At 45.8% G+C, this 13,545-nt stretch overlaps 1 protein-coding gene across 1 annotated transcript; it reads left to right on the top strand.

The window, feature by feature from the left end:
- The first annotated feature begins 4,564 nt into the window (after nt 1-4,564).
- On the top strand, nt 4,565-9,736 carry LOC106586543 (claudin-14-like). The gene is made up of 4 exons (XM_014173955.3): nt 4,565-4,813; nt 6,616-8,047; nt 8,176-8,404; nt 8,518-9,736. Exons 2-4 carry the CDS (start codon nt 7,814-7,816, stop codon nt 8,796-8,798), a joined length of 744 nt encoding a protein of 247 aa, XP_014029430.1. The 5' UTR covers nt 4,565-4,813; nt 6,616-7,813; the 3' UTR covers nt 8,799-9,736.
- Nucleotides 9,737-13,545: the final 3,809 nt, after the last annotated feature.

Below are 13,545 nucleotides of genomic sequence, written 5' to 3'. Positions count from 1 at the left end.
TCTATAGCCTCAGTAGACACAAATGTAGTGAATGGGACTAAGAATACAGTGGCAGACTGTCTATCACTGACCAGATCAAGAGCAACCAGCAGATTTGGATGAGCTCACACCACATGGGATCTCCTGTATATCAGGTACTGTACTTATGTGTCACTCTGTTGTCCCATGATAAGAGCTTTTTATTTATTTATTTAACATTTATTTAACTAGGCAAGTCATTTAAGAACAAATTCTTATTTACAATGAAAAGGCAAAAGGCCTCCAGCGGGGACAGGGCCTGAGATTTAAAAAAAATAAAAAAAATACAATATAAATATAGGACAAAACACACATCACAACAAGAGAGACACAACACTACATAAAGAGAGACCTAAGACAACAACATAACAAGGCAGCAACACATGACAACACAGCATGGTAGAAACACAACATGACAGCAACATGGTAGCAACACAACATGGTAGCAGAAAAAATACATGGTACAAAAATTATTGGGCAGTCAACAGCACAAAGGTCAAGAAGGTAGAGACAACAATACATCACACAAAGCAGACACAACTGTAAGTAAGAGTGTCCGTGATTTGAGTCTTTGAATGAAGAGATTAAGATAAAACTGTCCAGTTTGAGTGTTTGTTGCAGCTCGTTCCAGTCGCTAGCTTCAATGAACTGAAATAAGGAGTGACGCAGGGATGTGTGTGCTTTGGGGACCTTTAACAGAATGTGACTGGCAGAACGGGTGGTGTATGTGGAGAATGAGGGTTGCAGTAGATATCTCAGATAGGAGGGAGTGAGGCCTAAGAGGGTTTTATAAATAAGCATCAACCAGTGGGTCTTGCGACGGGTATACAGAGATGACCAGTTTACAGAGGAGTATAGAGTGCAGAGATGTGTCCTATAAAGAGCATTGGTGACGAATCTGATGGCCGAATGGTAAAGAACATCTAGCCGCTCGAGAGCACCCTTACCTTCCGATCTATACATTTATGTCTCCGTAATCTAGCATGGGTAGGATGGTCATCTGAATCAGGGTTAGTTTGGTAGCTGGGGTGAAAGAGGAGCGATTACGATAGAGGAAACCAAGTCTAGATTTAACTTTAGCCTGCAGCTTTGATATGTGCTGAGAGAAGGACAGTGCACCGTCTAGCCATACTCCCAAGTACTTGTATGAGGTGACTACCTCAAGCTCTAAACCCTCAGAGGTAGTAATAACACCTGTGGGAAGAGGGGCATTCTTCTTACCAAACTACATGACCTTTGTTTTGGAGGTGTTCAGAAAAAGGTTAATTAAGGGTAGAGAAAGCTTGTTGGACACTAAGAAAGCTTTGTTGTAGAGCATTTAACACAAAATCTGGGGAGGAGCCAGCTGAGTATAAGACTGTGTCATCTGCATATAAATGGATGAGAGAGCTTCCTACTGCCTGAGCTATGTTGTTGATGTAAATTGAGAAGAGCGTGGGGCCTAGGTTTGAGCCTTGGGGTACTCCCTTGGTGACAGATAGTGGCTGAGACAGCAGATTGTCTGACTTTATACACTGCACTCTTTGAGAGAGGTAGTTAGCAAACCAGGCTAAAGACCCCTCAACGACACCAATATTCCTTAGCCAGCCCACGAGAATGGAATGGTCTACCATATCAAAAGCTTTGGCCAAGTCAATAAAAATAGCAGCACAATATTTCTTAGAATCAAGGGCAATGATGACATCATTGAGGACCTTTAAGTGACACATCCATGACCTGAGCAGAAACCAGATTGCATACAAGAGAATAATATAGACATCAAGAAAGCCAGTCAGTTGATTATTGACAAGTTTTTCCAACACTTCAAATAAACAGGGCAAAATAGAAACAGGCATATAACAGTTAGTATAAGCTTGATCTCCCCCTTTAAATAAAGGACGAACTGTGGCTGTCTTCCAAGCAATGGGAACCTCCCCAGAAAGGAAAGACAGGTTAAAAAGGTTAGAGATAGGCCTTGCGATGATAGGGGCAGCAACCTTAAAGAAGAAAGGGTCTAAACCATATGACCAAGATGTTTTTTTGGGGTCAAGTTCAAGGAGCTCCTTTAGCACCTCGGACTCAGTGACTGCCTGCAGGGAGAAACTTTGTAGCGGGGCATGGGAAAAAGAGGGAGAAGCATCGGTGATAGTCGCATTAGAAGGGGTGGGAGATGAGGAAATGTTGGACGGGCAAGGAGGCATGGCTGAGTCAAGTAAGAATCCTGACTTAATGAAGTGGTGATTAAAGAGCTCAGCCATGTGCTTCTTGTCAGTAACAACCACATCATCAACATTATGGGACATGGGCAGCTGTGAGGAGGAGGGTTTATTCTCCAGGTCTTTAACCGTTTTCCAGAACTGCTCCTTAAAGTAACTAACTTTGGCCTTCCGGATAGCTTGAGTGCACTTATTTCTCATTTGCTTGAACGATAGCCAGTCAGCCTGAGTATGCGTGTGCCGAGTCTTTCGCCAAATGCAATTCTTGTGGTGGAGTAACTTTGCAAGTTCACGGTCGAACCAGGGGCTGAACCTGTTTTTAATTCTTATTTTCTTTATGGGGGAGTGTTTGTTAACAATACCACTGAAAATATAAAAAAAGAAGTTCCAAGCGTCTTCGACAGAGGGGATCAAGCTGATTCTATACCATTTTATCAGTGTGGATGACGGATCACCACCTCAAGCTGAACCTCGGCAAGACGGAGCTGCTCTTCCTCCCGGGGTAGGACTGCCCATTCCATGATCTCGCCATCACGGTTGACAACTCCATTGTGTCATCCTCCCAGAGTGCTAAGAGCCTTGGCGTGACCCTGGACAACACCCTGTCGTTCTCCGCTAACATCAAGGCGGTGACCCGATCCTGTAGGTTCATGCTCTACAACATTCGCAGAGTACGACCCTGCCTCACACAGGAAGCGGCGCAGGTCCTAATCCAGGCACTTGTCATCTCCCGTCTGGATTACTGCAACTCGCTGTTGGCGGGGCTCCCTGCCTGTGCCATCAAACCCCTACAACTCATCCAGAACGCCGCAGCCCGTCTGGTGTTCAACCTTCCCAAGTTCTCTCACGTCACCCCGCTCCTCCGCACACTCCACTGGCTTCCAGTTGAAGCTCGCATCTGCTACAAGACCATGGCGCTTGCCTACGGAGCTGTGAGGGGAACGGCACCTCCGTACCTTCAGGCTCTGATCAGTCCCTACACCCAAACAAGGGCACTGCGTTCATCCACCTCTGGCCTGCTCGCCTCCCTACCTCTGCGGAAGCACAGTTCCCGCTCAGCCCAGTCAAAACTGTTCGCTGCTCTGGCACCCCAATGGTGGAACAAGCTCCCTCACGATGCCAGGACAGCGGAGTCAATCACCACCTTCCGGAGACACCTGAAACCCCACCTCTTTAAGGAATACCTGGGATAGGATTAAGTAATCCTTCTAACCCACCCCACTCTCCCCCCCAAAAAAGATATAGATGTACTGTTGTAAAGTGGTTGTTCCACTGGATATCATAAGGTGAATGCACCAATTTGTAAGTCGCTCTGGATAAGAGCGTCTGCTAAATGACGTAAATGTAAATGAAATGTAAAATTTTCAGAGGCCAGTTCATGAAGGAAGGCTTGCTCATTAAAGTTTTTTAGCAAGCGTCTATGACAAATCAGGACAGGTCATTTCCCTGAGCAGCCATTACGAACACAGGCTGTAAAACAGTGATCACTAAGGTCATTACTGAAAACACTAGACTGATACCTATCAGGATTATTTGTGAGGATAACATCGAGGAGAGTAGCCTTTCCTGGGTGTTTGGAGTCATACCTTGTGGGCTTGGTGATAATCTGAGAAATATTTAGGGAGTCCCATTGCTTTAGGACTTTGTCAGGTGGTTTAAGCATGTCCCAGTTTAGATCACCTAGCAGGACAAATTCAGACTTAGTGTAAGGGGCTAGGAGAGAGCTTAGGGCAGGTAGGGTACAGGCCGGTGCTGATGGAGGATGATAACACCCAGCAACAGTCAACGAAGAGCTATTTGAAAGTTTAATGCTTAAAACCAGCAGATCAAATTGTTTGGGAACAGACTTGGTGGAGACAACCGAGCACTGAAGGTGATTCTTGGTAAAGATTGCCACTCCACCACCTTTGGAAGATCTGTTTTGCCGAAAAACCTTATAACCAGAAAGGTTAACATCAGTATTCAAAACACTCTTCCTTAACCACGTCTCAGTAATGACCAGCTAAGGCATGATCATTTATAATACCGTCATTATCTGCTATTGTCTTCTTGAAATACTCTAAGATTAGATACTGCACTGTCATCAAACATTTTTAATTTTGATCTGTTGTTTACATCTTCCTGTTTGTTGTTGACAGATCCCCATATTGACTGGTGAGGAGGAGGAGGACCATGCAGTGTGATGATGCCCTCCCTCTTCCCCTGGGGCAGGAACTATGTTCGCATCTAACCCTGATAGAGATGAAGTAAGCTACACCAGACCGAGCCACACTGTGTCACATTACTGACAGACGGTTGTCACCTCCCTGACAGGACAATAAGAACACACACATACCCATACACTGCCCCCACTTGGACACTGAAGCAGAGGCAACACTGGTGATAGAGGGAAAGAGAGAGCAAGAGAGAGCAAGCAGACAGAGAGCTGGTCTGGTCTGGGTTATGGCGTGCAGCATTGACAAGCCTGTTAACTATAGAGTCATATAAATGCTTTATAACATGGGTCTGTGAATCTGCATAGAACACGTAAGCATAGACTGCCAGCCGCTTCCCGCCTTCTGCAGCATTGGACAGCACCCTGCTGGATATGCATGTCACAGGTAAGAAGGAAAGAGGAGGGTGTATGTGTTGAGTAAATCACTTTGTTGGGGTTCTTATTTTGTAGCTTTGTATAATATGTGCTATGTGCACGGAAAAGTAAAGTTTGAACTCACGTGAGCAGTAGCCAACAACATGTTCATCTGTTGTTCTATTGTGTGTGTGTCTCCTCCCTTACAGAATCAATCATTAAACACAAAGAGCATTCTGTTCCCAGTGTCCCAGTGAGGAATGGAACTGCTGTGCTTTGATAGAGTATAGAAATAGTATAATGGTGACGGTTTTGTTTCAAGATTGGTGGTAGATGAATGAAAACTGGAAAGTGGAGTAGAAAGTGAAACATCATAGTATTGACATCAACTTTAATCCCTCTGAATGAGGCAAAGGAGAACTGTAGTAGTCTAAATGATAGGCCTATATGTATAGAGCAGAATAGCAACGGCATGTGGTTCAGTTCTGAGGTGTTCATTCTATTTTGGATCAGCCATGTCTGGAGCCTGCAGGCCTCCTGTCTATCACTGTCCAGAGTTTGTGTGTGTGTGTGTGTGTGCGTGTGCGTGTGCGTGTGCGTGTGCGTGTGCGTGTGTGTGACCCAATGGCAGCAGTAGAATCATATCAGGACTCTGATCCCATTTGGCAGAAGCTTCCACACATTATCTACACTCTTTGAAAAAAAGTTTCCAAAAGGGTTCTTCGGCTATCCCCAAAGGAGCACCGTTTTTGGGTTCCATGTAGAAAGGAAAGGATTCTACATGGAACCCAAAAAGCTTCTACTTGGAACCAAAAGATTCTACCTTGAACCAAAAAGGGTTATTCAAAGGTTTCTACTATGGGGATAGCCGAAGAACTTTAGATTCTACATAGCACCTTTTTTTGCGTACCGACAACGCCCCCTCTCTCCTCCACTTCTTCAGATAATAATGTTTTATTACTTTATGCTTTATGACACAATCAACTTTGCTGTGACATGTAATATTACTGGCATTTGTTGTAAACAACAATAGTGGGTGTGGCAATGTATGTTATACTGTTCACTAGATCCATAGCCCTCTCCTGTCTGCATTCTTCAAATCAAAATAAAAGTTGTTTTCCAAAGTAAGTTACATAAGATGAAGGAGAGGACAGGGGGAAACAGAGTGAGTGAAAGTCAATGCTTAACTACCCTTGGGTTCCCGATACTTAAACGTCTAAACTACAGTATCTGCACCTCAGAGGCCATTCCAAGAATCTCAATTGAATCAAACTTGCCGTGCAGTATTCATACAAAAGCATATTAAAATAATTGCGTCCTGTGGTTAAATAAAATTAGCAGGTACAATATATATATGCCATTTAGCAGACTCTTTTATCCAAAGCAACTTAGAGTCATGTGTGTATACATTTAACATATGGGTGGTTCCAGGAATCAAACCCACTATCCTGGCATTACAAGCACCATGCTCAACAAACTGAGCTACATGCAAATGATTTGATGAAGCTTGTGACTAAATTACACATCTGTCTGTAAATGAACCACAGTTACCACTTTTGTAGAGTTCTATTTTCCAACTGCATGTTACATATTCACAGTGATAAAATTCCAAACAGTATGATTAGCCTATAATTAAATGAGTTTTATTGTACATGGTGAAATCCATTATTTATTATGGACCAGCTGAATGCTTCTCATTAAGTCGTTTCAGTGTTTCTAAACAAGGGGTTATAAAAAAGTCTCTCAGTCTCATTCAGAAGTTAGTGGTTTGTAACGTTCAACTCAGCTGAGTGTTGGTTTCTGTGAATGTTTAATCATATGTGTTCTCCACAGGGGCAGGGGGACAGTCACAGCCAAAGAGAGACTAGTTAGCTGAGCCCAGAGGACTACAATCAACAGGTGGAGCTGAACGAATAAGATATTAGTCGCAGGCTCAGCCAACAAGACCAGGGACAGAAGCGTCAGTAGAAGGCCCTGTCAGCGAGAGCTCTGGAGAGCATGTGGAAGCCACAGCTATTGTTTAAAACAACTCCAAAGACAACAACTGAAGCCTAGCCCCAGAGACTGAAGTCACTGCACAGAGCTCCGGAGACAACACTGAAGCCTAGCCCCAGAGACTGAAGTCACTGCACAGAGCTCCGGAGACAACACTGAAGCCTAGCCCCAGAGACTGAAGTCACTGCACAGAGCTCCGGAGACAACACTGAAGCCTAGCCCCAGAGACTGAAGTCACTGCACAGAGCTCCGGAGACAACACTGAAGCCTAGCCCCAGAGACTGAAGTCACTGCACAGAGCTCCGGAGACAACACTGAAGCCTAGCCCCAGAGACTGAAGTCACTGCACAGAGCTCCGGAGACAACACTGAAGCCTAGCCCCAGAGACTGAAGTCACGGCACAGAGCGCCGGAGACAACACTGAAGCCTAGCCCCAGAGACTGAAGTCACGGCACAGAGCGCCGGAGACAACACTGAAGCCTAGTCCCAGAGACTGAAGTCACTGCACAGAGCGCCGGAGACAACACTGAAGCCTAGCCCCAGAGACTGAAGTCACTGCACAGAGCTCCGGAGACAACACTGAAGCCTAGTCCCAGAGACTGAAGTCACTGCACAGAGCGCCGGAGACAACACTGAAGCCTAGCCCCAGAGACTGAAGTCACTGCACAGAGCTCCGGAGACAACACTGAAGCCTAGCCCCAGAGACTGAAGTCACTGCACAGAGCTCCGGAGACAACACTGAAGCCAGCGAAACCACAACCCCTGAGCCCAAAAGAGACCATCACTGCGGGATGGCTTCAACACTGTGACTGACTCTAGACCCACTGGAGTTTCAACTGTACAGCTGGGAACCAGAGCTAAAGACGAGAATAATAGGATACTAAACTCACGTCTCAAAGGGATTATTGTGTGGTTGTGTGTGTGGCTCTGTGTGTGTGGTTCTGTGTGTGTTGTCTTGGGTGTAGCAGTGCAGTGTGTGAGCTAGTTTTGTTTTAAGTTCTGTGTGTGTAGTTCTCCATCAGCAGATGTTGCAGAAATGGCCAACATGGTGGTCCAGCTCTTGGGCTTCTTCCTGGGTCTGTTGGGGCTTGTGGGTAGTGTAGTTGCTACAGTGCTCCCCCACTGGCGGCGGACGTCATATGTGGGCTCTAACATCATCACAGCCACTGCATACATGAAGGGGCTCTGGATGGAGTGTGTGTGGCACAGCACGGGCATCTACCAGTGTGAAGTACATCGCTCAATGCTGGCTTTGCCACCTGACCTGCAAGTAGGAATGATTGGTTGATTGATTTGTTAATTGATTGATTCATTGAATGGATTCATTTGAGCAACAGCCATTATGATACTAAATTCCTTTCTCCTCCCTCCTCCCTCGACCTTGCTCCCTCCCTCTAGGTAGCGCGGGCGTTGATGGTGCTATCCTGTCTGACCTCCACCCTGGCGGTCCTGGTGTCCTCTACAGGGATGAAGTGTACCCGCTGTGCCCGACGCTCCCCCACCAAGCACGTCCTGGCCATCAGTGGAGGGGTCTGCTTTCTGTCTGCAGGCATGCTCTGCCTTATCACTGTCTGCTGGACAACCAATGATGTCATCCTCGACTTCTACAACCCCATCCTACCTGAAGGTACTATTATTTCTAACAGTCCTGCTTTATTTACTTGTATTGTATTATAACTCAGCTTTTGCTTATAATTGTCTGTTCAGATAAATAACAACAAATGTCACTATGTGTTGCAGGTATGAAGTATGAGATTGGCATGGCAGTGTATTTGGGCTATGTCTCGGCCTGTCTAAGTCTGATGGGAGGGGCGGTGCTCTGTTGGAACTGTGAGGGGCGGCCCGGGAACGCCCTCCCCCTCCATATACCTCGTCATCACCACCCTCCTCCTCCCCCTGTCTTCAGCACTTTAAACACCCCAGCACCCCCCTACTATCCCCCTGCCGCGCTGAATGGCAACCGCACTCCCTCACGCACCTCAGTGTCCAGCAGTGGCTACAGACTCAACGACTATGTCTAAGGGACGGAGTACACACTCAATTATTACTTCCTAGTGTGGAAGTGGACACACTTAATGATTATGTTTGAATGTGGAATATAATACAGACTGATTGACTAGGTCTAAGGGAGGTTCACACTCAATGACTTTCCAGACAACCTCCAGAGAGTGAGTGAGGATGAGTGTGTTTTACAGTGTTGATGTTGTTCAGGTTGTGTCCTTCCTCTCTAGTGCTTCTCTGAGGTAAAGTCCACAAGGTAATCCTGTCCTCTTTATCCTGTTGACTTTGTATGTTCCCTATAAGAATCCAGAAACACACTTTTGAACATCAACAGCCTTATTATCTGATACAAAACGAGCTTCCTTCGTAAAGGCCTTTAGGACAAAGACAGCATATACCATAATGATAAGCCATATAGTTTTCTTCCATATATATTATTATGTGTTCCAGTTTCATAGCTCATAACTTCATGGCTGTTAGATGAACACAAATAGATTTTTAACTGCTCCAATTGTTGTGAAGCACTTCCTGTCTTCTCTATTATTTAATATATGTAAACTGCTTTATACTTCTCCTGTTATCATGGTGCAACAGACTACAATTGAGCTTGAGGGTGGTAGGATAGGCTACTACTAACTACACTGAACAAAAATCTAAACGCAACAATTTAAAAGATTTTACATTTCATAAGGAAATCAGTCATTTTAAATAAATTCATTAGGCCCTTGGGCTCCCGAGTGATGCAGCGGTCTAAGGCACTGCATCTCAGTGCTAGAGGCGTCACTACAGACCCTGGATCGATTTCAGGCTGTATCACAACCGGCCGTGATTGGGAGTCCCATAGGGCGGCGCACAATTGGCCCAGCGTCGTCTGGGTTAGGGTTTGGCCGGGGTAGGCTGTCATTGTAAAAAACAATTTGTTCTTAACTGACTTGTCTAGTTAAATAAAAAATTAAAATCTATGGATTTCACATGACTGGTAATACAGATGTGCATCTGTTGGTCACAGATACCTTTAAAAAAAAGGTAGGGGCGTGGATCAGAAAACCAGTCAGTACAGTGGGGGGGAAAAGTATTTGATCCCCTGCTGATTTTGTACGTTTGCCCACTGACAAAGAAAGGATCAGTCTATAATTTTAATGGTAGGTTTATTTGAACAGTGAGAGACAGAATAACAACAAAAATATCCAGAAAAACGCATGTCAAAAATGTTATAAATTGATTTGCATTTTAATGAGGGAAATAAGTATTTGACCCCCTCTCAATCAGAAAGATTTCTGGCTCCCAGGTGTCTTTTATACAGGTAACGAGCTGAGAATAGGAGCACACTCTTAAAGGCAGTGCTCCTAACCGCAGCTTGTTACCTGTAAAAAAGACACCTGTCCACAGAAGCAATCAATCAATCAGTTTCCAAACTCTCCACCATGGCCAAGACCAAAGAGCTCTCCAAGGATGTCAGGGACAAGATTGTAGACCTACACAAGGCTGAAATGGGCTACAAGACCATCGCCAAGCATCTTGGTGAGAAGGTGACAACATTTGGTGCGATTATTCGCAAATGGAAGAAACGCAAAAGAACTGTCAATATCCCTCGGCCTGGGGCTCCATGCAAGATCTCACCTCGTGGAGCTGCAATGATCATGAGAAAGGTGAGGAATCAGCCCAGAACCTCACGGGAGGATCTTGCCAATGATCTCAAGGCAGCTGGGACCATAGTCACCAAGAAAACAACTGGTAGCACACTACGCCATGAAGGACTAAAATCCTGCAGCGCCCGCGAGGTCCCCCTGCTCAAGAATACATATACAGGCCAGTCTGAAGTCTGCCAATGAACATCTGAATGACTCAGAGGACAACTGGTGAAAGTGTTGTGGTCAGATGAGACCAAAATGGAGCTCTTTGACATCAACTCAACTCGCCGTGTTTGGAGGAGGAGGAATGCTGCCTATGACCCCAAGAACACCATCTCCACTGTCAAACATGGAGGTGGAAACATTATGCTTTGGGGGTGTTTTTCTGCTAAGGGGACAGGACAACTTCACCGCATCAAAGGGACGATGGACAGGGCCATGTACCGTCAAATCTTGGGTGAAAACCTCCTTCCCTCAGCCAGGGCATTGAAAATGGGTCGTGGATGGGTATTCCAGCATGACAATGACCCAAAACACACGCCCAAGGCAACAAAGGAGTGGCTCAAGAAGAAGCACATTAAGGTCCTGGAGTGGCCTAGCCAGTCTCCAGACCTTAATCCCATAGAAAATCTGTGGAGGGAGCTGAAGGTTCGAGTTGCCAAACGTCAGCCTCGAAACCTTAATGACTTGGAGAAAATCTGCAAAGAGGAGTGGGACAAAATCCCTCCTGAGATGTGTGCAAACCTGGTGGACAACTACAAGAAACGTCTGACCTCTTGGGAGTTTTTCCTAGCCACCGTGCTTCTACACCTGCATTGCTTGCTGTTTGGGGTTTTAGGCTGGGTTTCTGAACAGCACTTTGAGATATCAGCTGATGTAAGAAGGGCTATATAAATACATTTGATTTGATTTGATTTGTGATTGCCAACAAGGGTTTTGCCACCAAGTACTAAGTCATGTTTTGCAGAGGGGTCAAATACTTATTTCTCTCATTAAAATGCAAATCATTTTATAACATTTTTGAAATGCATTTTTCTGGAATTTTTTGTTGTTATTCTGTCTCTCACTGTTCAAATAAACCTACTATTAAAATTATAGACTGATCATTTCTTTGTAAGTGGGCAAACGTACAAAATCAGCAGGGGATCAAATACTTTTTTCCCCCACTGTATCTGGTGTACCACCATTTGCCTCATGCAGCGCGACACATCTCCTTCACTTAGAGTTGATCAGGCTGTTGATTGTGGCCAGTGGAATGTTGTCCCACTCCTCTTCAATTGCTGTGTGAAGTTGCTGGATATTTTTGGGAATTGGAACACGCTGTCGTACATGTCGATCCAGAACATCCCAAATATGCTCAATGGGTCTGGTGAATATGCAGGCCATGGAAGAACTGGTACATTTTCAGCGTCGATAAAATGCAATTATTTTCATTGTCCGTAGCTTATGCCTGCCCATACCACAACCCCACCACCACCATGGGGCACTCACAACATTGACATCAGCAAACCGCTCATCCACACAACGCCATACATGCTGTCTGCCATCTGCCCGGTACAGTTGAAACCGGGATTCATCCGTGAAGGGCACACTTCTCCAGAGTGCCAGTGGCCATAGAAGGTGAGCATTTGCCCACTGAAGTCGGTTACGATGCCGAACTGCAGTCAGTCAAGACCCTGGTGAGGACAACGAGCACGCAGATGCGCTTCCCTGAGATGGTTTCTGACAGTTTGTGCAGAAATTCTTCGGTTGTGCAAACCCACAGTTTCATCAGCTATCCAGGTGGCTGGTCTCAGACGATCCTGCAGGTGAAGAAGCCGTATGTGGAGGTCCTGGGCTAGCGTGGTTACACGTCGTCTGCGGCTGTGAGGCCAGTTGGATGTACTGCCAAATTCTCTAAAACAACGTTCGAGGCACCTTATGGTAAATTAATATTCGGTTCTCTTGCAACAGCTCCGGTGGACATTACTGCAGTCAGTATACCAATTGCACACTTCATCAAAATGTGAGACATCTGTGGCATTGTGTTATGTGACAAAACTGCACATTTTAGAGTGGCCTTTTATTGTCCCCAAGGTGCACCTGTGTAATGATCATGCTGCTTAATCAGCTTCTTGATATGCAACACCTGTCTGTCACAAGTGTAGAAAGGAGTAGGCAGTCGTAGGTTTAGAACTACTGAATTTATTAAAGCACTATATATATATACACTGCTCAAAAAAATAAAGGGAACACTTAAACAACACAATGTAACTCCAAGTCAATCACACTTCTGTGAAATCAAACTGTCCACTTAGGAAGCAACACTGATTGACAATACATTTCACATGCTGTTGTGCAAATGGAATAGACAACAGGTGGAAATTATAGGCAATTAGCAAGACACCCCCAATAAAGGAGTGGTTCAGCAGGTGGTAACCACAGACCACTTCTCAGTTCCTATGCTTCCTGGCTGATGTTTTGGTCACTTTTGAATGCTGGCGGTGCTTTCACTCTAGTGGTAGCATGAGACGGAGTCTACAACCCACACAAGTGGCTCAGGTAGTGCAGCTCATCCAGGATGGCACATCAATGCGAGCTGTGGCAAGAAGGTTTGCTGTGTCTGTCAGCGTAGTGTCCAGAGCATGGAGGCGCTACCAGGAGACAGGCCAGTACATCAGGAGACGTGGAGGAGGCCGTTGGAGGGCAACAACCCAGCAGCAGGACCGCTACCTCCGCCTTTGTGCAAGGAGGAGCAGGAGAAGCACTGCCAGAGCCCTGCAAAATGACCTCCAGCAGGCCACAAATGTGCATGTGTCTGCTCAAACGGTCAGAAACAGACTCCATGAGGGTGGTATGAGGGCCCGACGTCCACAGGTGGGGGTTGTGCTTACAGCCCAACACCGTGCAGGACGTTTGGCATTTGCCAGAGAACACCAAGATTGGCAAATTCGCCACTGGCGCCCTGTGCTCTTCACAGATGAAAGCAGGTTCACACTGAGCATGTGACAGACGTGACAGAGTCTGGAGACACCGTGGAGAACATTCTGCTGCCTGCAACATCCTCCAGCATGACCGGTTTGGCGGTGGGTCAGTCATGGTGTGGGGTGGCATTTCTTTGGGGGGCCGCACAGCCCTCCATGTGCTCGCCAGAGGT

Source organism: Salmo salar, chromosome 25 (genome assembly GCF_965601325.2).
Source record: "Salmo salar chromosome 25, fSalSal1, whole genome shotgun sequence".
NCBI lineage: Eukaryota > Metazoa > Chordata > Actinopteri > Salmoniformes > Salmonidae > Salmo > Salmo salar.
Note: the sequence above shows the minus strand (reverse complement) of the source record. Positions and strands in the feature narration are given on the sequence as shown.